Raw genomic sequence first — 27,309 nt, forward strand, 5'->3', positions numbered from 1 at the left:
AAGTAAACAAAAAAGAAAGAAAAAAAAAAAAAAAAAAAAAAGTTGAAAAGATCTTGAAGAAAGTAGAGCCAGAGGAGAAAGAGATGGAAAATAGGAGAGAGTAGAAAAAAATGGGGAGAAATCGTCAATGAAATAATTCAGACATTTTTCTAAAATTGAAAGGCATTTATTTTTACTTTGAAAGAGTCCCACGTAGACCCATTTCATTTTTTTAAAAATATAATTTATTGTTAAATTGGCTACATACATACATTGGCTAACATACATAATTGAAGTGTGCTCTTGGTTTTGGAGGCAGATTCCCGATTGAGCTTACAACATCCAGTGCTCATCCCAACAAGTGCCCTCTGTAATGCCCATCACCCATTTCCCCCCCTCCCTCATCCTGCATCCCCCTTCAGTTTGTTCTCTGTGTTTAAGAGTCTTTTATGGTTTTCCTTCCTCCCTCTGTGTTTGTATCTATTTTTTCCTCCTTCCCTTCCTCCATGGTCTTGTGTTAAGTTTCTCAAGTTTGTTTCATATGAGTGAAAATATATGATATCTGTCTTTCTCTGATTGACTTATTTCACTTAGCATAATACCCTCCAGTTTCATCCATGTTGCTGCAAATGGCAGGATTTCATTCTTTCTCATTGCCATGTGGTCTTCCATTGTATATAGAAACCACATCTTCTTTATCCATTCATCAGTTGATGGACATTTAGGCCTTTCCATAATTTGGCTATTGTTGAAAGCACTGCTATAAACATTGGGGTACATGTGCCCCTATGAATCAGCGCTTCTGTATCCTTTCGATAAATTCCTAGTAGTGCTATTGCTGGGTCATAGGGTAGTTCTATTTTTAATTTTTTGAGGAACCTCCACACTGTTTTCCAGAGCGGCTGCACCAGTTTGCATTCCCATCAACAGTGCAAGAGGGTTCCCATTTCTCCACATCCGCGCCAGCATCTGTTACTTCTGAGTTAATTTTAGTCACTCTGACCACTGTGAGGTTGTATCTCAGTGTGGTTTTGACTTGTATTTCTCTGAGGATGAGTGACGTTGAGCATCTTTTCATGTGTCTGTTTGCCATCTGGATTTTCTTTGGACAAATGTTTATTCATGTCTTCTTCCCATTTCTTCACTGGATTATTTGTTTTTTGGGTGTTGAATTCGGTAAGTTCTTTATAGGTTTTGGATACTAACCTTTTATCTGATATGTCATTTGTAAATATCTTTTCCCATTCCGTTGGTTGCCTTTTAGTTTTGTTGATTGTTTCCTTTGCAATGCAGAAGCTTTTTATCTTGATGAGATCCCAATAATTCATTTTTGCTTTTAATTCCCTTGCTTTTGGAGATGTGTCGAGGAAAAAATTGCTGTGGCTGAGGTCAAAGAGGTTGTTGCCTGTTTTTTCTTTTAGGATTTTGATATTTTCCTGCCTCACATTTAGGTCTTTCATCCATTTTGAGTTTAATTTTGTGTATGGTGTAAGAAAGTGATCTAGTTTCATCTTCTGCATGTTGCTGTCCAGTTCTCCCGGCACCATTTGCTAAAGAGACTGTCTTTATTCCATTGGATACTCTTTCCTGCTCTGTCAAAGATTAGTTGGCCATACACTTGTAGGTCCAATTCAGGGTTTTCTGTTCTGTTCCACTGGTCTGTGTGTCTGTTTTTGTGCCAATACCATATTGTCTTGATGATTACAGCTTTGTAGTAGAGGCTAAAGTCTGGGATTGTGATGCTGCCCGCTTTGGTTTTCTTTTTCAACATTACTTTGGTTATTTGGGGTCTTTTGTGGTTCCATACAAATTTTAGGATTGTTTGTTCTAGCTTTGAGAAGAATGCCGGTGGAGTTTTGATTGGGATTGCATTGAGTGTGTAGATTGCTTTGGGAAGTATTTACATTTTAATAATATTTCTTACTCCAATCCATGAGCCTGGAATGTTTTTCCATTTCTTTGTGTCTTCTTCAATTTCTTTCATAAGTTTTCTATAGTTTTCAGCATACAGATCTTTGATATCTTTGGTTAGGTTTATTCCTAGGTATTTTATGGTTCTTGTTGCAGTTGTAAATAGGATCAATTTCTTTATTTCTCTTTCTGTTGCTTCATTATTGTGTATAGAAATGCAACCAATTTCTGTACATTGATTTTGTATCCTGTGACTTTGTTGAATTCATGTATTAGTTCTAGAAGCTTTTTGGTGAAGTCATATCTTATCATGTTATTTGAAAAACGGAAGCTTGACTTCCTCTTTGCTAATTTTGATGTCTTTTATTTCATTTTGTTGTATGATTGCTGAGGCTAGAACTTTTAACACTGTCTTAAACAGTAGTGGTGAGAGTGGACATCCCTGTCATGTGCCTGATCTCAGGGGGAAAGCTCTCTGTTTTTTCCCCATTGAGGACGATATTAGCTGTGGGCTTTTTCATATATGGCTTTTATGATATTTAGGTATGTGTTTTCTATCCCAACTTTCTTGAGGGTTTTTATTAAGAAAACATGCTGTATTTTGTCAACTGCTTATTCTGCATCTATTGACAGGATCATGTGGTTCTTANCTTGACTTCCTCTTTGCTAATTTTGATGTCTTTTATTTCATTTTGTTGTATGATTGCTGAGGCTAGAACTTTTAACACTGTCTTAAACAGTAGTGGTGAGAGTGGACATCCCTGTCATGTGCCTGATCTCAGGGGGAAAGCTCTCTGTTTTTTCCCCATTGAGGATGATATTAGCTGTGGGCTTTTTCATATATGGCTTTTATGATATTTAGGTATGTGTTTTCTATCCCAACTTTCTTGAGGGTTTTTATTAAGAAAACATGCTGTATTTTGTCAACTGCTTATTCTGCATCTATTGACAGGATCATGTGGTTCTTATCCTTTCTTTTATTAATGTGATTTATCACATTGATTGATTTGCAAATTTTGAACCAGCCCTGTAGCCCAGGAATGAATCTGACTTGATCATTCTTTTTATATACTGTTAAATTCGATTTGTTAGTATCTTTTTGAGAATTTTTGCATCCATATTCAACAGGGATATTGGCCTGTACTTCTCTTTTTTTGCTGGGTCTATGTCTGGTTTTGGAATCGAAGTAATGCTGGATTCATAGAATGAGTCTGGAAGTTTTCCTTCCATTTCTATTTCATGGAACAGCTTGAGAAGGATTTGCTTTAAATGTCTGGTAGAATTCCCCTGGGAAGCTGTCTGGCCCAGGACTCTTATTGATTGGGAGATTTTTGATAACTGATTCAATTTCTTCACTGGATATGAGTCTGTTCAAATTTTCTATTTCTTCCCCTTTGAGTTTTAGTAGTGTGTGGGTATCTAGGAATTTGTCCATTTCTTTCAGGTTGTCCAGTTTGTTGGCACATATTTTTCATAGTATTCTCTGATTAATTGTATTTCTGAGGGATTGGTTATGATAAGTACAAATTCATTCATGATTTTAACTATTTGGGTCCTCTTTCTTTTCTTTTTGAGAAGTCTGTCTAGGGGTTTATCAATTTTATTTATTTTTTTCAAAGTACCAGCTCTTAGTTTCATTGATCGGTTCTACTGTGAGTTTTTTTTTTTAATTCTATATTGTTTATTTATGATCTAATATTTATTATTTCCCTTTTTCTGCTTGGTTTGGAGTTTCTTTGCTGTTCTTCTAGTTCACTTAGGTGTTCTGTTAAATTCTGTATTTGGGAATTTTCTTGTTTCTTGAGATAGGCCTGGATTGTAATGCATGTTCCTCTTAGGACTGCTTTTGCTGCATCTCAAAGGATTTGGACTGTTGTGTTTTAAGTTTCATTTGTTTCCATATATGTTTAAATTTATTCTTTAGTTGCCTGGTTGACCCATTCATTCTTTAGTAGGATGTTCTTTAGACTCCATGCATTTGGAGGTTTTCCAAAGTTTTTCCTGTGGTTGATTTTAAGTTCCATAGGATTATCATCTGAAAATGTGCATGGTATGATCTCAATTCTTTTATGTTTATTGAGGACTGTTTTTTTTTTTTTAATTTTCTTTTCTTTTCTTTTCTTTTTAATGTTTTATTTATTTCTAGGAGAGAGAGAGAAGNATTTCCCTTTTTCTGCTTGGTTTGGAGTTTCTTTGCTGTTCTTCTAGTTCACTTAGGTGTTCTGTTAAATTCTGTATTTGGGAATTTTCTTGTTTCTTGAGATAGGCCTGGATTGTAATGCATGTTCCTCTTAGGACTGCTTTTGCTGCATCTCAAAGGATTTGGACTGTTGTGTTTTAAGTTTCATTTGTTTCCATATATGTTTAAATTTATTCTTTAGTTGCCTGGTTGACCCATTCATTCTTTAGTAGGATGTTCTTTAGACTCCATGCATTTGGAGGTTTTCCAAAGTTTTTCCTGTGGTTGATTTTAAGTTCCATAGGATTATCATCTGAAAATGTGCATGGTATGATCTCAATTCTTTTATGTTTATTGAGGACTGTTTTTTTTTTTTTAATTTTCTTTTCTTTTCTTTTTAATGTTTTATTTATTTCTAGGAGAGAGAGAGAAGACAGCATGAGCAGGGGAGGGTCAGAGAGAGAGGGAGTTACAGACTCTGAAACAGGCTTCAGGCTCTGAGCTGGCAGTCAGCACAGAGCCTGACGTGGGGCTCGAACCCACGAACCGCGAGATCATGACCTAAGCGAAAGTCGGACGCTTAACCTACTAAGCCACCCAGGCGCCCCTATTGAGGACTGTATTGTGACCCAGTATATGATATATCTTGGAGAATGTTCCATGTACACTCCAGAAGAATGTGTATTCTGCTGCTTTTGGATGAAAAGTTCTGAATATATCTGTCAAGTCCTTCTGGTCTAGTGTATCAGTAAAGGCCATTTTTTCTTTATTAATTTTATGCCTAGATGATCTGTCCAGTGCTATAAGTGGAGTATTAAAGTCCCCTGCAATTACCACTTCAGATTGCTTATGTTTGTAATTAATTGTTTTATATATTTGAGTGCTTTCAAATTGGGTGCATAAACATTTATAACTGTTAGCTCTTCTTAATAGATAGACCCCATAATTTTGATATAATGCCCTTTTTCATTTCTTGATACAGCCTTTAGTTTAAAATCTAGTTTGTCTGATATAAGTATGGCTACTCCAACTTTCTTTTGACTTCCAGGAGCATGATAGATGGTTCTTCCATCCCTTCTGATTCAATCTGAAGGTGTCCTCAGGTCTAAAATGAGTCTCTTGTAGACAACAAATAGATGGGTCTTGTTTTTTTATCCATTCTGATATGTGTCTTTTGGTTGTATTTAGTCCATTTACATTCACTGTTATTATTGAAAGATATGGATTTAGTGTCACGGTGTTATCTGTAGGTTTCATGCTTGTAATGATGTCTCTGGGCCTTTGTGATCTTTGCAACATTCCACTCACAGAGTCCCCCTTAGGATCTCCTATAGGGCTGGTTTAGTGGTTTGGTTTTTGTTTGTCTCGGAAAACCTTTATCTCTCCTATTCTGAATGACAGGCTTGCTGGATAAGGATTCTTGGCTGCATATTTTTCCTATTCAGCACATTGAATATTTCCTGCCACTCCCTTTTGGCCTGCCAAGTTTCAGAAGATAGGTCTGCTACTAATCTTATGTGTCTACTCTTTTAGGTTAAGGCGTATTAGTCCTTAACTGCTTTCAGAGTTCTCTCTTTATGTTTGTATTTTGCCAGTTTCATTCACTATGATATGTCATGTAGAAGATTGATTCCTGTTATGTCAGAAGGAAGTTCTCTGCGCCTCCTGAGCTTCAATGTCTGTCTCCTTCCCAAGATTGAGGAAGTTCTCAGCTAGGATTCATTCAAGTATACCTTCCGTCCCTTTCTCTCTCTCTCTTCTTCTGGAACTCCTGTGATACAGGTATTATTCTGTTTCATTGAATCGCTTAGTTCTCTAATTCTCCCCTTGTGGTCTAGAATTTTTCTCTCTCTTTTTCTCAGCTTCTTTTTCCATAATTTTATCTTCTATTTCACTTATTCTCCCCTCTGCCTCTTCAGTCCTCGCTGCCACTGCCACTAGTTTATTTTGCACTTCATTTACAGCATTTTTTAATTCATCATGACTATTTCTTAGTTCCTTGATCTCTGCAGCAGTAGATTCTCTTCTGTCTTCTATGCTTTTTTCGAGCCAAACAATTAATCTTATGACTATTATTCTAAATTCATTCTGGAATTTCTTTTGAGAAGGATTCTTCCATTTCATCATTTTTGCTTGTTTTCTGTCCCTTATGTGTTTTAAAAGCTTGTTATGTGTCCTGCTTCTGTGAGCACTACTACATTAAAGAGGGGTCATACACTGCCCAGGGCCTGGACCTTCAGGAGGTGTTTTTGGAGTGTGTTGCTTATTTTCTGTTGTTGTGACTCTGGTTGTTTTATTTCCCTACTCATAGTGCTGTTTTGTACCCTCCATGAGGTGTGCTTTGATTTGTTCATTGACATAGCCCTGGAGAAAACAAACAAACACACACCACAAAAAACAAAAACAACAAACAACAACAGCAACAAAAACCAGCAACAACAGCAACAGTGGTGGTGTTGGTGGAAGAGGTCTTAGCCCCATACAAAGAGAGAAATGACAGAGGTGGGGAGGGAAAAAGGAAAGAAAAGAAAATTGACCAGGCAGAGAAACTATGCGGCTTAATCCAGAGAGAGAGAAAGAGAGGAAAATAAAGAAGATAGATACAGAACAGGTATAAAGAGAATAGATTAAATCTATCTGCTTAAACAAGCCAACAACCAGAATAACCAGACTAGAGAAGGGGAAGAAAGGAGGAGGAGAAAAGGAAGGAAAAAAATATATTTAATAAGAATTGTTCAAGAATTAAATCAGAAAATGCGAAACCGCTGGGTGCCTTGTCTGGAGGAGGAGCTGGTCTGGAGGAGGGCTGTCTGGTTAGTCAGCATCAGTCTCGGATGGATACACAGTTACCAGGTGTGGAGGGGCGTGGTTTGGTGTAGGCGAGTCCTGCCTCCCCTGTGGGCCCTCTGCCCCTTCCCTGAAGCCCCACCTTGTTGGTGATGGGGAGAGAAATGGTGACACCCCAGTCTCTCCACCCTGGAATGTTCAGGCCCACCTCACTGTCATGGGTGCGAATGAGGCAGTTTGTCCCGCTTTGCCAACTCTGGCACCTCTCTGGTGTTCAGCAGGGATTTAAACCCTGATGTCTTAAAGGGTCTTGCTCCATGTGCCCCTGGTTCTGCTGATATATGGCCTTTGGCTGGTGGTTGCAGGCAGTCTTTGTTCTTTGAATGGTTATATACCTTATTCCCATAACACTCAAGGGAAGGGATCGTTTTCTCCCACTGTGGACTGCACCTCTGAGCTAGTTACTGACTCCGGGGCTGGCTCCCCTCCTCCCCAGATGCGCGAACTGGGCAGCTGGCCTCAGTCTGGAGAAAGCCCTGCAGTTAGAGATTAGATTCTTCTCCATCCCCAGTCTGTGGATTTTCTTTTGTCCAGATACAGTCCTACACTTTCACAGCCTCTCTCTTCCCTTTGTCATCCTGCAAAAGGGAAACCCTCCCATCTGTGCCTATGCTGCCCGTTTTATCTCTCCTAGTTTGCAGTCATTCACCTTTGGCCCTCCATGTTGTCCCTGTGGGCTCCTGGAGATGTCTCTGTCACTCTGCAGCTCGGACTCTTGGAAATCAAAGTCCCTTGGCCTCAACACTGCTGTGTTTGAGGGAAGAGGGAACTTTGGATCCCCTATTTCTCCGCCATGTTGGATCTTTCCCCCACATAGACCCATTTCAAATACATCATCAACAATTTTAGAAAGCTTGGGTCAAAGAGAAGATCCTACAAACTTGCATAAAAGGGAAAAAATTAAGTAATATGTAAAGGATCAGGAATTTGAATGACTTTAGTCTTTCCAACTTAATTGAAACCTGGAAGGTAATAAAGCAATGCCTTCAAAATTCTGAAGGAAAATTATTTCCAAACTAGAATTCAGTAGCTAATCAAACTGTCACAAATGTATGAGGGTAGAATAAAGGTAGAATAAAGTCTCAAAAACTCTACCTCCCATCTATGGAAAATGTGTTTTATAAAAGTAAGGGAGTAAACCAAGAAAGAGAAAGACGTGTGATAAACACACACAAAAGATTCAACATAGAAAAGGCAAAGAGGTTCCCTAGGTTGAACATTTATACTGAGTTGAACAGCCTTGAAAAGTAGATATTGTGTCTTCCTCCAGAACAAAGGTTAGGCTTGCTTATAGCCTTAGAAGAAAGAGTATCTTCCTTTGGAATAAAGGATAGATACGCATATACTGTTTAGTGTAATAGATTGGGCTCCCTAACTGAGGACTCCTCTCCTGTAGTGCAGCCTACTGTATATACAGATGTCAGCTGGCTCATTATGCATTGCCCTATGGGAGCTTGGGCTTGGGGAACTGGTGCCCCCCACCCCCCATGCCTTGGGTTGTCTTCCAAAAGTTTTATAGTTTTATGTTTAGGCATCAATTCATTTTGAGATGATTTTTGTATATGATATGAGGTAAGAATTGATGTTCACATTCCTCATGAGGTTGCTTATGGATATCTGGTTGTTTCAGCACCCTTTTTAGAAAAAAAAAATTGTCCTTGTTGACTTGAGAACTTTGTCAGAAATTAATTGGCCATATACGTATGGAACTTTTTCTGCACTATTTGTTCCATTGGTCTGTGAGTCTGTGAATATGGTCTGTAGTACGCCACTCCCCCACTGTCTTCATTGCAACAACTTTGTAGTAAATCTTGGAAACAGATGGTATAAATTGTCTTACTTTACTTGTTAGCTAATCTGTTTTGGCTATTCTGTGCCCTTTGTATTTCCATATCAATTTTGAAATCAGCTTGTCAGGTTTTACAAGAAAGGCTGCTGGAATTTTGATCGTGATTGTATTGAATTTATGGATCACTTTAGAGAGAATTGACCTCTTACCTATATTGAATGTTTCAGTTCATAAATGTGCGTATGCACACATATCCATTAATTTAGGTCATCTTTAATTTCTCTTAGCAAGATTTGGTGGTTTTCAATGTTATGTTCTTGGGTGTATTTTGTTAAATTTATCTGTGAGTATTTAATATTTTTTGGTGATTTCATTTTTTTGATTTTTGTTTTCAATTATTATTAGTATGTAGAAATGCAGTTGATTTTTTATATTGACCTTGTGTCATGCAACATAATAACTTCTGAGTTACAAAACTCACTTATTAATTCTAGTAGCTGTTGTAGATTCTCTAGGATTTTCTCCGTTAATAATCAGGTTGTATATGAATAAAAGCAACTTTACTTCTTTTCCAATCTGTATGCCTTTTATTTGTTTTTTTTTCCCTTCCCTAAGTGCACTGGTTAGAATCTCTAGTTCTAATGTAGAATAGAAGGAATGAGAGCAAACATACTGAGCTTGTTATTTTTTGATCTTGGGGGAGAGCATTCATTCTTTCACAATAAATATGATTTTAGATGTAGGTATTTCATAGATGCTCTTTGTTGGGTTGAAGACATTCTCTTCTCAGTTAGCTAAAAGTTCTTATGAATGGTGTTGACTTTTTGTCAAAGCTTCTGAATTTATTGAGATGATCATTTCATTTCTAGTTTCTTAAAATTCTGTTGATTGGTTTTTAGAATAAACCATCTTTAATTTGGTATTAACCCTTCTTTGGTCATTGTATTCTTTATGTATTATTGCATTTGACTACCTAAAATTTAAAGGTTTTTTATCTGTGTTCCTGAGGGATGTTGCTATGTAAATTTCTATGTCTAGTTTTGGTATCAGGATAATGCTGCCCTTAAAGTAGGAGTTGGAAATTTTCTGCCTCTTTTTTCTTTTTAAAATTTATTTTTATTTTTTTATTTTAGAGAGAGAGAATGAGTGGGGGAGAGGGGTAGAGGTAGAAAGAAAATCTTAAGCAGCAGGCTCCATGCTCAGCATGGAGCTCAATGCAGCATGGAGCATGACCCTGGATCATGACCTGAGACAAAATCAGGAGTTGGACGCTCAACTGACTAAGCCACCCAGGCGCTCCAATATGTTATACTTCTAAAGTACACTAGGGGTACCTGGGTGGCTCAGTTGGTTAAGCATCTGACTTTGGCTCAGGTCATGATCTTGTAATTGGTGAGTTTGAGCCCTGCGTCTGGCTCTGTGCTGATGGCTCAGAGCCTGGAGCCTGCTTCAGATTCTGTGTCTCCCTCTCTGTTCTTCCCCTGCTCACACGGTCTCTCGCTCTCAAAAATAAATAAAGATTAAAAAAATAAAAAATAAAGTACACTAGAGTATGGATTATCAAATTGGATGACAAAGCATTGATTATGCAGTGATACGATAGCTGTGCTAAGGAAATGCAGTATACACTGATATTACCAGACTAATCACTCATCACAGTATTCCCAACTCACAGGAAAACAAGGGTCAGAAAAATTAGAAAATGGAAAAAGGAATATCTTAACCACAGCAGAATTATTAATTGAAAACTAGACTGCAGCCAGATTAAGTTTCTGAGTATTTCATTTATTAGTCAAGTAAGGAAGTCGTTTACTGATGGTGCCTTAACTAAATTGCGTTTGGTTGTAGTAGCCAAAGAAATGTGTCTGGAGAAAACAAACTTTTTAAAACTATTAGCCTTTTGGCAAGAACAGTTGCTGCAAAGGCTGAGAACATTAATAATCAATTAAAAAACAAAGCAAATGATTTTGAGTGGTTTTCCTTGGCTTTTGTGGGTTGACAAGAGGTTACCAATACAGCTCAATTACTGTTTTTCAAGAAGTCCATTCTAAGTTTGAAGTTTCTGAAGAATCGGTTTTAATGATAGTGCTCACGGAGTAACTACTGACAAAAATATTTACAAAAAGTTCAGAAACACTGAGTTTGTATGATCTGAGAAGTGCAGTCTGTTAAGATACATTACAATTGATGGGGGTAAAAATGTCTCCAACAGAAAACGGCTTAGGTGAACAAATTTACGAAACTGTGAAAATGTAAAGTGTTTAAAAGATACAGTTATTTATTTTATTTATCAGCAGGTATTTTGCAGAGAATATTTGAGTGTATCATGAAATACAGAAGTAGTAGTGTGTCTAGACTCAAGTGTGTTGCTCTCATTGACTTGGTGTTAGCTCCATGCATTTTGGTCAGGATGGAAGCCGAATGGCCCCGTCCCGCCTCACCACACTACAGTTCAGAGCTTAGTAGTGATGGTAAAGTTCTAGTCCGGTCTTTTGAGCTTGGAGTTGATTTGAGATCTTTCTGAACGAGAGGAACTGCTCTCAAACACTGTGATTGATCACTGAATGGCTTTGGAAATCAGTTTCCGCTACAGACTTGGTCATGTTTCTTAAAGAACTCAACCTAAAATTACAAGCCAAACTGTGCTTGTATGCAAAACGAGAAGTGATTTCGATGCCAACTTGTGTTTGAATCACAAATAACATTAAGCTGTTTTATGTAGCTTTCCAGGCCAACAGGAGTTAAGGTAAAGAAATGACGTCGCCGTTCCCACTCAGGTTTGAAGTAGATATATTTTCTGAGCTCGATGTCAGCAGCCTTTCTCAGACTTTGACGCAAGTGCAAGGGAAATGACCATATTACAAAATCCATTCCGTTGTGCAGTTGAGGCACTTGCACCTACCTTAACCTCTAATTGGAAGTGATTGGTCTGAAGTGTAAGAATATGCTGAAAGATGAAAGACAAATACTAAGAGAAGAATAAAGTCTGTAGATATCTTCCAAACAATGAAAATGGTGAATTGAAATCATATGTATGTGACGGCATGGCACCTCTCAGGGTAAAAAGTCATTTTCAAACATGAAATACCTAAATTCTTATTAAAAAAGCAGCATTACCATATGAACATTTGCAGTTGATTTTGATTATAGGGAACACTAATTTTGAGTCTCAGCTAAGTGAAATATTATCCCCCTAAAGGAACTTCATTCTTACTAGGAGGCTGGTTTTATAAAAAGTTGTACTCAGAGGTTATTACTATAACCTAAAATGTTAACTGTCTGATTCTTTATACAAAGAGTTTGCTGACCCTTGCTTTACATAAAGATATTGGTTTTAAAAAAAATTTTTATAGTTTATTTTTGAGACAGAGAGAGACAGAGGATGAGTGGAGGAGGGGTAGAGAGAGCCACACACACAGAATCTGAAGCAGGCTCCAGGCTCTGAGCTGTTAGCACAGAACCTGACTCAGGGCTTGAACCCACGAACGTGAGATCATGGAGCCGAAGTCAGATGCTTAACCGACTGAGCCACCCAGGTGCCCCAAGATACTGGTTTTTATTTTGAGAGAGAGAGACAGAGACAGAGACAGAGACACAGAGAGACACAGAGACACAGAGAGAGAGACAGAGAGCAAGCATGTGGGAGTGGGGAGAAGAACAGAAGGAGAGAGAGAGAGAATTATGGGGCTCGATCTCATGACCATGAGATCATGATCTGAGCTGAAATCAAGAGTTGGATGTTTAACTGAGCCAGCCAGGCGTCCCGACATGAAGATATTTTTATCCTGGGTAGTTGTGTACCTGCACATATTAGCATTATTAATGCTTTTGTGTCACAGTGACTTTAAAAGAAAATAATATGTGAAACAGCTTTTTTTCTTTCTTCTGGACTTGTTAATTACCGCTCATTCACTATAATGAGACCTTATTGCTTTGTGTTAATGTTCTAATTTGAAGAAGGGGCTTTGCATGGTTGCCCGATGTTCTGCAGGTGGACTGGTTGAATGCTGCCATTTCTGATTGTGCAAAGGAAGTGTACTCTTTGTTGTGGTGCGGTTCTAAAGTGATACAGATGCTGCCTGCAAGGAACTTATGTGGGGAGAAGGGACTAATAACCTATCAAAACACATAAAGGAAAAAGCCTTATTTTTCAGAATATACTGGCGTCCATTGAAATGCCAAGAACTAGACATGCTTAATTTTGAGGGAGAGTTTTTGAGCCCCTTAAGAATAGATAAGAGGTGGAGAGAAGGAGCCAGGCTACTCACAGCAGAAATTAATTCCCTCAAAAAGGCATGGAGAAATACTTTGATTTTCTCTATTAAGTGGATTCATTGGTTCCTGTTATGGGAAATAAGAGCACGGCAATTTGGACTCCTCTAGGATACCGTTCTTCTCTCTCTCTTCTGAACTTCCTACACTTTGTAGTCTTTAGTGGAAAGTATCTTTGCATAGGAGCCCTTGGATGATTCTGGGAGACTTTTGGGAAGCCAGGAAGAAAAGCCAGAATTCCTTGGCCAGAGAGCTTTGGTAGAAACTAGAGGGTCAGACGATACTCTTCCTCACATTTGTCGAAGGGGAAAGATGAGTGATAGTCATTTGCACAGGCAGAAAGCTTTAGAGAATGACAAGATCATAGAAGATTACAATTTGAGGAGAAAAAGAGGCTCAGGTAGTTTCATTCACAGGTGTTTGCTTAAATTTAAGTTGTATGGGACATTTAAATACATATAAGTGATGCATGGACAACTATAAACTGTCCATGTTCCTTTAAAATAGATTTCTTAAGTGTGGCTTTTTGGGGGGAGAAGCGACAGTGAGGTCTTTGTCTTCATCTCCTGATACACACTGACAGAATTTTTGACCCCTGACTGTTCCCTACCCTGGCATGGCTGTAGGAGGCTGGGGTAGCTTGAGCAGCTTCTGGTACCCCGGTTGGAGGCGACTGCAGCTTCCCTCCCCTCAGGACGTGTTTGGGAGTCCACCACACACACCAGCCACCATTCGGCTTCCCTACGGGACAGGGAGAGACAGGGCGAGAGCTTCCCCAGGGGGTGAGGGGCTGATTTGGGTCTCCACCCTCTGGCGTCCCCCACATCCACCCTTGTTCCTACTCCAAGTCTCTCACGGGGTCCCAGCAGCAATTTGGCTCCTCCCCAGGGCAGCTGCAGACCTACCCCTAGGATTCTCCAAGGATGTCTACACCATTGGGATCAGGGTGTGGTAGAGAAAAAAGAATGTCTAATGAGTTAGAAAGTTACTTCAAGCCTTCAATGCTTTAAGACCCTTGGGCTGGCCTAGAACCAGGATCTGTAGTGGCTATTAACCAACAGTACAGCAATACGCACACAGTCACAGGCATAAAAGGAAGATACTTTTGTTAACATTTCTGAGATTCACCCGGAAGTGTCTTGTGACAGGAACATCTTGGACAAAACTTTTACTTGTGTAATTAAGTCGAACCCTAAGATGGTGACTTTGAATAATTAGTTGGGTCTTTGTGGTATTTTTCATCATATCAGGTATTGTTGATAATAGAGAAGGCATATGGTAGAATAATTTGCAATATTTAGCTCTTTGGAAGTGCCTTACCACATTTTAGAAGATTTACAGTTTCCAGATACTTAACATTCATGATTGTATAATGGACATTTGTCTTCTCAGTGGTTTTTCCAGTGTTTTAAAATAAAACATTTTGTCTTTCTTAAAGAAAAGAAAAAGCATGACTTTTTGTTTTGGGGGCCAAAATGTTTTAGGGAGAACTAATTTCAGCAGTGATGTTCATATATTTCTACATCGTCAAGAATAAATTGAATGAAATCAAGTTCCTCTTTATTGTAATTACAGCTTGTGGTAATTATAAACGAGCAAGGAAAGCTAGTGGCCAATGTATGTACCTGTAACATAAACCACTGGTTGAGAGCTGTGTAATTTCTCTCTGTGTTACCTTCTTGGGTGTTCCTTTATGATCTCCTTTGTACTTCGGAAATTAGAAACTCTGCTCCATATCATAAGGTGCATTCAGATAACCTCAAAGAATGAGAGAACCATTTTGACTTTGAAAGTACTTTTAAGCAGATATTTTCAAGAATAAGAAAAAAATGTTCTAAAGTTGGAGCCGAAACCTTAATAAAAAGACATTATGTGTTTGTTCCTTTAGGTCTCTGCAGGAAGATGAATTTGGCTGAGATTTGTGACAATGCAAAGAAGGGAAGAGAATACGCCCTTCTTGGAAACTATGACTCCTCAATGGTATACTACCAGGGGGTGATACAGCAAATTCAGAGGCACTGCCAGTCAGTCAGAGACCCGGCTGTCAAAGGCAAATGGCAACAGGTAAGTAAGACCCACTCAGGTGAGGGCGACAGTTATGTTATACTTGAGAGACTAGAGTTGGAAAATTAGTAGGAGGTTTTGTAAATAGTTATTTCTTGTCTGAATACTGAAATATATTTAAAATGTACTCTGAATAATTTTGTCTTGCCTAGTTAATCTTTTTGATAATATCTTTCATGAGACACATTTTGAAGATACTTAATTGTAATTGAGTACTTTTAATTTTTAAAATTTTCGTGATCAGTCACCTAGTTGTGTGTGTTTATAAATTTTTGATATAAGGTATTTCTGCTCACCCTTTTCCCTTTCATTTTTACGTGTAGTTTTGACCCATTTCACAAAACTTTTCCTTTAAGAAAGTTTCCTCTTTCTTAAAAGGGTCTTTTGAAAGACTCCCTACAAATACAAAGGAATCAATAATCTAATAAAGCTAATATATTTGCTGTGTCTCTTGACTGTACAACTTGATTATATAATAGTACAGTTAATAAAAACTTGAATTAGAGTTTCCCCACTTATTCTTAAAACTTAAAATCCTTTTAAAATTAAAAGTACAAAGTCAAGAATTCCTTTGAAGTTGCTTTTTAATGTACTGATGCCTTTCAAGTGTTTCTTCTAATTTTTCCATGTCAGAAATTGATGTTTCACTAAGGTTTCAGGGTAAATTTGGCTTTTTTTCCGACTTAAGCATTACCAAATTATGTTGCGTGAGAACAATATACTTGCTTTAACTCAAGTTGAAATTTGTAGTTGTGCTCCTGCAGACTAGCCACCGTCAAGAGTGCTTTAGTAATCTAGCATGGAAATACTTTTGACAATTCCTTAACTATGTTAAATAGTGACCGTTTCTATTCAGTTATTTTTACTGTTTGTTTCCATTAGGTTCTGTAATTTTATTTCTCCAAGTATATAATTGCATATATTAGCAGTTGAATTTTACCTAGATTTTTATTTTTCTCTACTGTAAAGTATATACTTTCTGGTCAAAAAAATTAGAATTGTTAAAAGGAATTTATGAATGCAATTTTCAATCTATTATTTGTTTGCCTTTGAAAATTAGTTTGGTCTCAAAGTTTGAAAACACAAGAAGTTCCACGTGGTAGGAACTCCGTGAAGTTTTTTAAATAAGGGAAAAATCTTGCCTATGAACTCAAAACGAACTTTATCCAATACTTGAAAGAATTTAAACAAGGCTAGAAGAATTCAGGTTTTAAGTGAAAGAGAATTTAAATAAAAATTGGAGGGGCACCTGGGTAGCTCAGTCGGTTAAGCGTCCTACTTCAGCTCAGGTCATCATCTCACGGTTCATGAGTTAGAGCCACATCTGACTCTCTGCTTTCAGCACAGAGCCCGCTTCGGATCCTCTGTTCCTGTCTGTTTCTGCCCCTCCCCTACTAGCTCTCTTTCTCTCTCAAAATAAATAAATAAACTTAAAAAAATTGGAAGTGGGTAATGCTTAGTATTATACCATTTCAGGTTTTCAGATGCTCCTAACAGGCCTTTCATGTGAACAGACAATGTCCTAGTGATATTATTAGGAGTAGGAAATGCTGTTGTTGATTCTGGCTGATAATATCCTGGAAGCTATTTTCAAATATATTAAAAGGATTTAGCATAACATTTTAGATTTCTGGGAGTGGGTAACTTGGTACTGCCTTCTTGCTTGTTTTAAATTACATTAATGGTCATCACATTCATTGGTAGAAATAGAGTTCCATTTTGAAAAAAACAACTACTTCCCTTATAAAAAGGTATATAATAATGGCTTTTTTCCAATCCAATTCTTGCCCTCTATATTACTTTACATAGTTCTTTGTTTTTCTTAATGTTTTAATGATTCATTTTGCCTACTTTGCTATTGAGAAGACTTGCATTCAGTAGCAGTTTATTATTTGCCATTCATGTAAACTTTAAACAGTTTCTAGCATAAAGATTATTTCCTTTTAAGGTTCGGCAGGAATTACTGGAAGAATATGAACAAGTTAAAAGTATTGTCAGCACTTTGGAAAGTTTTAAAATTGACAAGCCCCCAGATTTCCCTGTGTCCTGTCAAGACGAACCATTTAGGGACCCTGCTGTCTGGCCGCCCCCTGTACCCGCAGAGCACAGGTAAACGGGACTTTATATTCTCTTTAGGTACTTTTATAGCTAATTGATATTTAGGATGAAGAAAGTGAAGCTTCATCTAAACAAAGTATGAAAGATATTTCAGGGGTATGTAAATCTAATATGTTGTGTTTACAGTTTTCACACCTATCAGTTTATACAGTTTATATTTGATGTAGAATGGAAGTAAATCATTTGTCATATATCTTGTTTTTAGAATGTTTTACTACTGTAATCATAACAGTGGAAATCTGCTAGTCCTAAAGTTGATCAGTTCAGTGAGTGAGGTAGTTTAGATTTCCCATCAGCATCAAAACTTGGAGGGCTTTTTTGCATTAAATTTTTTTTTGCTTTAGAAGACTCTTACAACTTTAGATGAAATGATGGATTGGATTCATCTGGTCAGGCCTACAGCCAGTTTCCAGAGTCGTAGTGTAGAAGGAACCTTATCATTCCTTAAAAGTTAAAGGTCAGATTCCCTAGTGTGGCATATAATGCACTAAATTGTATCTCCCTGATGCCCAGCCTACGCATTATCTACCTTAAACCTGTCTCTTCTTGCTTTTTCCTGTCTTTTTGTCTTTGCCCAGTCTGTTTTCTTCAGGGGATTCCCATAATTCCTGTTTGAGCAGTTCATATTCATTGTTCGAGTCTCGGCTCCACTGTTTTTTTCTGTCTGCAGCTTTTCTTGGTTTGCTCAAGTACATCGGTTTGTTCATAGCAGTTAGCATGTTGTATTTCTTTGTCTTTTCACAAAATTAGGAGCTGTGCTAGGGCAAGGGCCATGATTTTATTTTCTCAGAACAAATTATAAACAACGAAGTGCTATTGCTAAAACAGTGTTTGATACATAGTAGGCATTCAATCGACACTGAATGAATAATTCCTTGAATTGTACAAGTGAGGAAACTGAGACCTGAGAGCCCCTCCTCACCTATAAGTTAAGCTAGACCATGATCGGAATTTAGGTCTGTCTGGCTTTGAGGCTGTGAAGTGCTGTTGTGACCGGAGTGTTGCATCATACAAAGTAAGTTTCCTTTCCGTCAGTAGATGTGATCATGTGTTTAACTTGTTGATCTCGAAATTTTCTAAAAGCATTTAAAAAACTGTGAAAAGTGGTTAATTTATTCCTTCAGGGGTTTTTCCACTGACTTTCAAATAATTTTATGATTCCCATTATAAAAACACTAGATGATGAATTTTCTCTAAAGTCTACAACAACAGAGCCCTTTTCTGCAGATGTAACCACGTTGAGGTGTTTTGGATTAAGATAATCATTATCTCTCCAAAGTCAACATTGCAGGAGTCCTAGGGTTGTTACTACGGAGGTTCTAAAGTAAATACTGAAAAAAATAAATAATGGCATTTTGATTTATCAGAACTTGAAGATTTTGTGTATGTGTGTGTGTAAGAAAATACCTTAGTCTTTTTCTGAAAGTCATTAAATCAGAAATATGCTTCTAGTTTACAGCTAAAAGCTGACAACAACCTTATTTAGGTATGTTAAAATATAACATTATAGAGGCAAGGTGTACAATGTGTTGATTTGAGATATGTATATATATGGCAGTCTGATTATCAGTGTGTGTGTGTGTGTGTGTGTGTGTGTGTGAACAAGTAAGATCTAGTCTCTTAGCACCTTTGAAAGTTGTCATACAGCATTGTTGTATATTATCTCTATGCTGTATGTTCGATTCCCCCACCCCCACCCCCCGCCCAGGACTTATTTATCTGCTGGTTGCAAGTTTGTAATCTTAAGCATTTTCCCAATTCTCAGCCCCTGCTATTTAACTCTCTGTTGTTACAGTTTTGGTTTTTTTTAGATTTCACGTGTAAGTGATATCATACAGTGTTTGTCTTTCTCTGTGTGATCTCTCACTTAGCTTAATGCCCTCAAGGTCCATCCATGTTGCTGTGGATGGCAGGATTTTTTCCTTTCTCATGCCTGAATAATATTCCACTATATGAACAAACACTTAGATGGTTTCCACAGCTTGGCTCTTGTGAATAATGCTGCAGTCAACATGAGGGTTCATGTATCTCTTCCATATCCTGTTTTTATTTCCTTTGGATATGTACCCAGCAGTGGAATTGATGGATCATTTGGTAGATTGATTTTGAATTTTCTGAAGCACTGCCATACTGTTTTCCACAGTGGCTAAACCAATTTGCATTCCCATTAACAGTGAATAACGGTTCTCTTTTTTCCACATTTTTGCAAACACTTTCCTCTTGTCTTCTTGATGAGGGCTGTTCCAACAGGTGTGAGGTGATATCTCATAGTGGTTTTGATTTGCATTTTCTTGATAATTAGTCATATTGAACATTTTTTTCTATACCTGTGGGCCATTTTGGATGTCTCCTTTGGAAAAATAATTATTTTTGTTCCTCTGTCCATTTTTAATTGGATTTTGTTGTTGTTGTTGAGTTGTAGAAGTTCTTTATATATTTTGAATATTGAATATTAACCCTTTACCCCAATATATGGTTTGCAAGTATTTTTTCCCATAGTAGGCTGCCTTTTCATTTTTGGTTTTTTTCTTTGGCTGTGTAGAAGCTTTTTAGTTTGATGTAGTTTCACTTAACTTTTGCTTTTGTTGCTTGTATTTTTGATGTCCTATCCAAAAAATGATTGCCAGGGCCAATGTCAAGGAGTTTCTTTCCATGTTTTCTTTTATGAGTTTTACAATATTAATGTCTTATGTTTGTCTTTTAAATCTAGTTCGAGTTCATTTTTGTGAATGGTTTAAGATAGGGGTCCAGTTTTATTTTTCTGCTTGTGGTTATCCAATTTTCTCAACACCACTTGTTGAAGAAACTATTCTTTCCCCAGTAAGTATTCTTAGCTCTCTTGTCAAATACTAGTTGACCATAAATGCAAGGGTTTATTCCTGTCCTCTCTGTTCTGTCCCATTAGTCTTTGTGCTTTAAGGACAGTACTGTACTGTTTTTCTTTTAAGCTTATATATTTTGAAAGAGAGAGAAAGCACGAGCAGGGGAGGGGCAGAGAGAGGAGAGAGCGAGAGTCCTGAGCAGGCTCCACACTTGCACTGCAGAGCCTGATGTGGGGCTTGAACTCATAAGCTGTGAGATCATGACCTGAGCTGAAGTTGGATGCTCAACTGACTGAGCCCCCCAAGCACCCCAGTACTCTACTGTTTTAATTACTAAAGCTTTGTAGTATAGTTTGAAATCAAAAGTGTGATGCCTCTGGCTTTGTTCTTTCTCCTGATTGCTTTGGTTATTTAGGGTCTTTTAGACTCCATACAAATTTTAGACTTTTTCCCCCCATTTTTGTGAAAAATGCTGTTGGAATTTTGATAGGGATTGTGTTAAGTGTGTAGATGGCTTTGGGTAGTATAGACATTTTAACAGTATTAATCTTCCCATCCATAAACATGGGGCATCTTTCCACTTGTTTTTATTTTCTTCCATTTCTTTCATTAAAGTTTTATAGTTTTCATTGTACAGGTCTGTCATGTCCTTGGTTAAATTTATTCCCAAGGATTTTATTGTTTTTGATGCTATTCTGAATGGGATTGTTGTCTTTCTTTTTTCAGATGTTTCCTTGTTAGTATGTAGAAACACAACTGATTTCTGTATGTTGATTTTATATCCTGCAACTTTGCTGAATTTGTTGATTAGTTCTAAGAGAATTTTGATTGAGTCTTTAGGTTTTTTTTTAATGTATAAGATCATATTGTCTGTAAATAATGACAGCTTTTGGTTGTCATTTGGTTTCTGATTTGGATGCCTTTTATTTTATTGTCTTGCCTAATGGCACTAGCTAGGACTTCTAGTATATACGGAGCAAGAATGATGAGAGTGGGCACCCTTGTCTTATTCCTGATTGTAGAGCAGAAGCTTTTCATTTTTCACTGTTAATGTATGATACTAGTTGTGGGCTTAATTGTATCAGGCCTTTATTATGTTGAGGTATGTTCCTTCTGTACCCAATTTGTGGAGGGTTTAAAGAAATTTTTTTATGTTTATTTTTATTTTTGAGACAGAGAGAGCATGAGCAAGGGAGGAGCAGAGAAAGAGAGAGGGAGACACAGAATCCGAAGCAGGCTCCAGGCTCTGAGCCGTCAGCACAGAGCTCGATGCAGGGCTTGAACTCACAGGCCATGATATCATGACCTGAGCCCGTCAGACGCTTAATCGATTGAGCCACCCAGGCGCCCCTGTAGAGGGTTTTTATCATGAAAGACTATTGTACTTTGTCACATGTTTTTGTTTTTTTGGGTTTTTTTTTTTTTTGCATCTATTGAGATGATCATATGATTTTTATTTTTCATTCTGTTAATGTGTTGTATCACATTTATTGATTTGTATATGTTGAACCACCCTGATCTCCCAGGGATAAACCCCATTTGGTTGGATTATATAATCCTTTTAATGTATTGTTGAATTCATATTCAATAGGAACATTTTACTCATACTTTGTTAAGTTTTGTATTTATTAGGGTATTGGTCTATAGTTTTTTTGTAGTAGTCTTACCTGGCTTTGATATCAGGGTAATGCTCGCCTTATAAAATGAGTTTGGAAGTGTCCCCTCTTTTTGATTTTTTGGAAGAGTTTGAGAAGGATTGGTGTTAACTGTTCTTTAAATGTTTGGTAGAATTTGCCAGTGAAGTCATCTGGTCCTGGAAATAATTTACAGTGTAGGAAATATCTGTTCTAAATTGCTAGAGCACCATGATGTATTTTAAAAAGCAAACTGAATAAAAAAGTGTGGCTCGTAATTTCCCATTGAAGAACACTTACTGAAAACTTCTTGTTAGAGAAACATTAGTCCACTGTTTTATTTGTCCTCCATTAACTGCCCATAACAGAGATTTTATTTATATTTATGCTTGTGTTTTAATCCTTACTCTTAATGAAAGTGACAAATGAATGGACCAGAATGATGTATTTCTATGAACCTCTTTTCTCCATAGTAAATTATAAAAGAATTTTTCCTGTATGCAGCCATTGTGTGTGTATACACGCACACTCACACTTGTGCGCGCGCGCACACACACACACACATACACACACACACACATTTTCTTTATGGATCAGAAAACCTTAATCAATAAAAGCAAATCCAAGACTGTATATTGTTTTTTCGGGAGAGGAAGATTCCCATTCTCATGTATATCATCAACAATGTGAAAACACTTGATCACTTCACAAGGTTCTAGTGAAGGAATTCTTGAGTATTGTGCATGGGCTGATGATATAAGTAAATCGACTGCAAGTTTAGGGTTTAAAGTTTTGGGAGGTCAGAGTTGTAGAATTATTTTCCTCCTTTTACAATTTTGTTTCTTCTACAGGTCACATACAACAAAACGTAATGAAATTTTCACGTAGAGATAGTAGCAGGTATAGTCCTTAGATATTCTTGGCTTAGTGGGAGGACACTTGACTGAAATCCATGAGATCTGAGTTGGAATTCCATTCCTGCCACAGCCAGTCACTTGCTTCAGGACCTTGAACGACTTAGTTAATCTCTCCAAATGTTAGTTTCATTGTATGTAAAATGGGAATCTCTACTTGATGGAATTAGTTAAAAGACTTTAATGTCTAAGACAGTAACTGATCTAGAATGAGTAATTAAAATGAATGGTCAACTCTGGAATAAAGTACTACAGTATTTTTTTTTCAGATAAATAAGAGAATAACAGAATTTAAAAAATGACAACATTCTTTATAAAATTCCTTTGTTTCCTCCCTGCTCATTCTGCATAAATCCTTTGTTTCCTGAAACATTTTGAGTAACTCTGACAGAGAAGATATGGTTTTTTTTAAATGTCCAAGTCTTGTGAAGCTGGTGATCATTTTCAGGGAAGGGATGACAACTAATTATCGATCACTTACTGTATGTTGTATAAGCATTGTATTAATGAGACCTCCAATGATTCCGTGAAATAGCTACTATTATTCTTTGCCCACATTAACTATTGCTAATTTATTATTATGAACGCCATTTACAGATGAGGAAATTGAAGCTTATGGAGTTTGTTATTTTCCCAAAGTCATCTGAACAAGTAAGTGGCAGAACCAGGATTTGAGTCTAAATCTTTTCAACTTATTTATATCCACCTTGCTGTGGTACTTTCCTACATGTGTTCAGTGGTACCTGTGGATGTGTTTTTAATATATCCTAATCCATAGATAGATCTATTACCAACTTGACTAAATTCTTGTTAGAGATTGTGAGAGACTAAAGAAACTGAAGATACTTAATGAAAGAGATAGTGATATTTTAAATATAGTTACTTTTTTTTTTTTCCTATGGGGACACTATGCTAGAATTACAGTGTGAGTCAATAGGAAAATATAATTTACCTTGTTTTGTACAAAATGTTTCTGGGATGCATCTGATAGGTTTCGCATTAGCTACAAATTTGGCAACCCTGTTTGTGGCTCTGTCCTTTTCCCTTAACGGACGTCTAATGCTTCTAGCCCTTCTCGGCCCTGCTCCTGCACACCAGGGTCATCTGTGCTCCGTGGTCTCCAGCAGTGGTTTGCACACCCTTTCAAGTTATACCTCATATGTCACATGTCTGCTGAGTTTCATCACGATCCTGCTTTAAATCACCAGCAGCTGCTTGAATATATCAAAGCAATCTTTGAAAATGAATTAGATTCATTGCCTTAAATGTGAGGAAATTGAGCTACAAATGGTTTATGATAGGAGGTGGTGGCAATGTTAGAGCTAAACTCCAGAGAGGAGGAAGCCTTCAGATCATTTTTAGTGTCCTGAGTGAGAGAGTATTTTGTATTAATTAAATTATTTATAATATTTTCCATGTAAGTTTATTAAGTATATTCTTATTAATGAGACCATTTAAAAATGGTCTCTCCTGGTGAGATCTGAAGTGATGTGAGAGATTTTCTGCATTGGAGCAATATAGCATATATTCAATAAGCTTTTTTTTTTTTTAAGATTTTTTTAACATTTATTTATTTTTGAGAGAGAGAGAGAGACAAAGTGTGAGTGGGAGAGAGACAGAGAGAGAGATGGAGACACAGAATCTGAAGCAGGTTCCAGGCTCTGAGCTGTCAGCACAGAGCCCGATGTGGGGCTTGAACTCATGAACCGTGAGATCATGACCTGAGCCAAAGTCAGATGCTCAACCAACTGAGCCACCCAGGCGCCCCAAACTGTTCTTTATTCAACTTAAAAAAATAAATGCATTAGTTCTTTTTAAGTGGCAGCTTTGGGGCAGATGTCAGTAGGAATAGGATCCACAAGCCTGAGTTAAACATGTGGCTTATTCTGTAGAGGTAAAATAGAACTCTTAATAGGCCCTTTAATGTTATTTCATCTGGAACCAGGGGAAATGGCACTGTGTGTTTTTGTGTACGCAGAAATAGTAAAATTACTTTTTATCCAATTTGTGCTATTCTGTAGAATTTCAGCAAAGAGGAAGTTCTTATTGACTTGGTATTAAAGTTGTTGCTTTATGTTTCTATAGACACACAAATAGATTAAGTTACTGCTAGCATTTTAAAGCCTGATTTGCAGTGGAAAAAGATCAAGTAAGGACAATGTCAAGTACCAATAGAGAGTAAACTATCATCTCATCCTTACAGGTGTTTCATCCAGGCTCTGGCTCAGTTACTTTCCTGGGATTAAGAGTCAGGAGAGCAAGTTTTGTGTGTGTGTTTTTCTTTTTAACAGTCCCACCCCTAATTGAGTATTCCTCCAAGTTACATTCATGTCTCCTCACTTCATTTTGCTCCCTATAAAATGTAATTATGATGAGGTTGTTTTGTAAAACTGTTTTGAAGTTTTAGGGAGAAAAACACTGTATCGTTGATCTCTCCAGCGTATATTTTAGGAGGATTCACCCTACGCTAGGCATGGACTTTGGCCTTTTGGAAAGTATAAAGGTCATAGACATACAGACCTTGGCCTCGAGAAACTAATAAGAGAAAATCATCCAGGCATCCTCGAAAGCTCGAGCTCGGATGCTGGCGCCTGTTACATACCAGGTGCTGTGTGAGGTGCCGCCAGGCACTGTGCCAGGTGCCAGCACTTTGCGAGGATATGGTGGGGTTCAGAAACAGACATGTCTGTGCCCTCTTAAGCATCTGGCTTTGTGAGAGCCGTTAGTGAGGTAGAATGGACAGGATTTGGTGATTAATGAAATACAGATAATGAGAGGAAAATTGGAGCAGACAATTAAATATCTAGACCAAGCTATTTATATAGGAACTGGAAATGAGAACCAGAACTTAAGAGAGTTTGGGGTTAGTGTTAGTTATTTAGGAATCATCAGCAAGTAAGGAATTTTAAGAAGGAAATTTTAAGACCATTCTTTGTATGGTAGAATAAGTTATTTGTCTAATATGATTGGCAGGTTGAGATTATACCCCTTTTTAAAAAATGTTCTAGAGCCCTATTCTCTTCCAGGATTCTGTTTCTGGAGTATGGAGTGGACTTTATTTTTAGTGGGCAGAATATAGCTGGCAGTGTTGATTAACCACAATAACTGACATTTTTTGAATTCCTAATTGTGAACCAGGTACTGTGCTAATAAACTCTTTACAGGATTTGTTTCTTAATCCTCACAACCTCCCTCCAAAATAGATACTATTATTATCATCTCTATTTTTTAAACGTTTTAGTACTTATTTTTTAGAGAGAGCGTGAGTGGGGGAGGTGCAGACACAGAGGGGGTCAGAGGATCTGAAGTGGGCTTCTTAAGACAGTGGAGAGCCTGACGCGGGGCTGGAACTCATGAATCGTGAGATCATGACCAGAGCCGAAGTTGGACACTCAACTGACTGAGCCACCCAGGTACCCCTATCGTCTCTATTTTTTAGGAGAAATTGGGGTTTAAGGATTCTAGTAAGCAGCTTTATCTAATTCTGCACGTAGGTCAAGTATGATAAGGATTGAACATTGTATTGGATTTAGCAACATTGGATTAGCTCATTGGTGACTGTGCTGAGCAGTTTTCGTGGAATGGTAGCAAATAATGGGGTAGATGGAGAGAACGGGAAGAGAGGAATTGAAAACAATGAGTGTTTGTAATTTTTTCACTGAGTCTTGCTGACAAGGGGAGCAGAGAAACTGAGTGGTAGTTGGGGAAGACGTAGCGTCAGGATTTGTTGCTTCAGAGAGGAGGGGCCTAGCACGGTGTTTGTAGGCTGGCAAGAATGCTGCAAGGGAGGGGGAAGCTGATGACGCCAGGGAGGGAGGGGTTGGTATCAGGGGCAGTGTGCTGGAGTGGACAAGGGCTGACTCAGGGTAACTGGGGGGAAGGCTCGTTGTCACAAGGATATAGACGTAGAGAAGTGTGTAGGTAGAGAGGTGAGCATTTGTGGAAATTCTCTTCTGGTTATTTCGATGAGGGGAATAAAAGCAAGCAAGATCATCTGAGAGTGAGGACAGAGGGAGTAGATATTTTTTCCAGGGTCTAAATTCTGATAGAAAGTATCCCGAGAGTGGGAGGTCATTTCATTTGGCTATTTTATATTATTTTATTTCTTTTATGTAAGTTTACTCTAGGGAACATGTCCCTTATTTTGTAGAACCCAGTCACCCGTTTGAAGACTTTATTTTGGAATTATAGAGATTTATTACAATAAGTGCCTAATATCTTGGTATTTCTACCATTTCTTTTTATGTTATGGAAAAGACAAATGAAAGATAGAGGTTTTAATTCATTAGAGATAGACTAAGGAATGGGCACAAAATAGTAGTAAGTCAGAATGAAATCCTAACACATTACTTCTAAATTTTTATTGGAAACGAATCTTCCCCCTCGCTGCACCTGAGCTACTACCATTGCCCCCTGTGCTCCTCGGGCAGACTGTGTTTCGTCTCTCATGGCCACGCTTCCCTGAAAACTAGAGATCTTGGGTCTCCATCATTGCGGTATTGGGACTGAATTCTTGAAGACATCTTCCCAACTTAATGACAGAATGCCTATTCTCAAGGCTTCCTGTATTTAATTTTTGTAACATTTGATAACGTTTGCCATCTTTCTTCCTTGGAACTTTCTTCATAGGGCTTCTGTGACATGACAGTATTCCTTTCTTCTTCCTCTTTTTCCTTTCTGACTGTGTCCTCCTCTCTTTCTCTTATGGCTGCTGGTTGTTCGCTAGTCCTCATCCCTGTGCTCTTTCTGTATCCGGTCCAGCTCAACATACCCAGCACCC

The 27,309-nt window shown here is 37.7% G+C and overlaps 1 protein-coding gene and 1 pseudogene across 6 annotated transcripts in view; both read left to right on the forward strand.

The window, feature by feature from the left end:
- KATNAL1 (katanin catalytic subunit A1 like 1) overlaps positions 1-27,309 on the forward strand; it is a 125,341-nt gene that overhangs the window by 11,355 nt on the left and 86,677 nt on the right. For all 6 annotated transcript variants that reach the window (XM_077745355.1, XM_077745356.1, XM_077745354.1 and 3 more), the window contains exons 2-3: positions 14,866-15,041; positions 16,990-17,150. In XM_077745355.1, the coding sequence (XP_077601481.1) occupies positions 14,880-15,041; positions 16,990-17,150 (323 nt within the window). In that variant the 5' untranslated portion in view covers positions 14,866-14,879. The remainder of the gene's footprint in view (positions 1-14,865; positions 15,042-16,989; positions 17,151-27,309) is intronic.
- LOC144216121 (M-phase-specific PLK1-interacting protein pseudogene) lies at positions 11,460-14,089 on the forward strand (annotated as a pseudogene).

Source organism: Crocuta crocuta, unplaced genomic scaffold, assembly GCF_008692635.1.
Source record: "Crocuta crocuta isolate KB4526 unplaced genomic scaffold, BGI_CrCroc_1.0 scaffold258, whole genome shotgun sequence".
In the NCBI taxonomy this organism is placed as follows: domain Eukaryota; kingdom Metazoa; phylum Chordata; class Mammalia; order Carnivora; family Hyaenidae; genus Crocuta; species Crocuta crocuta.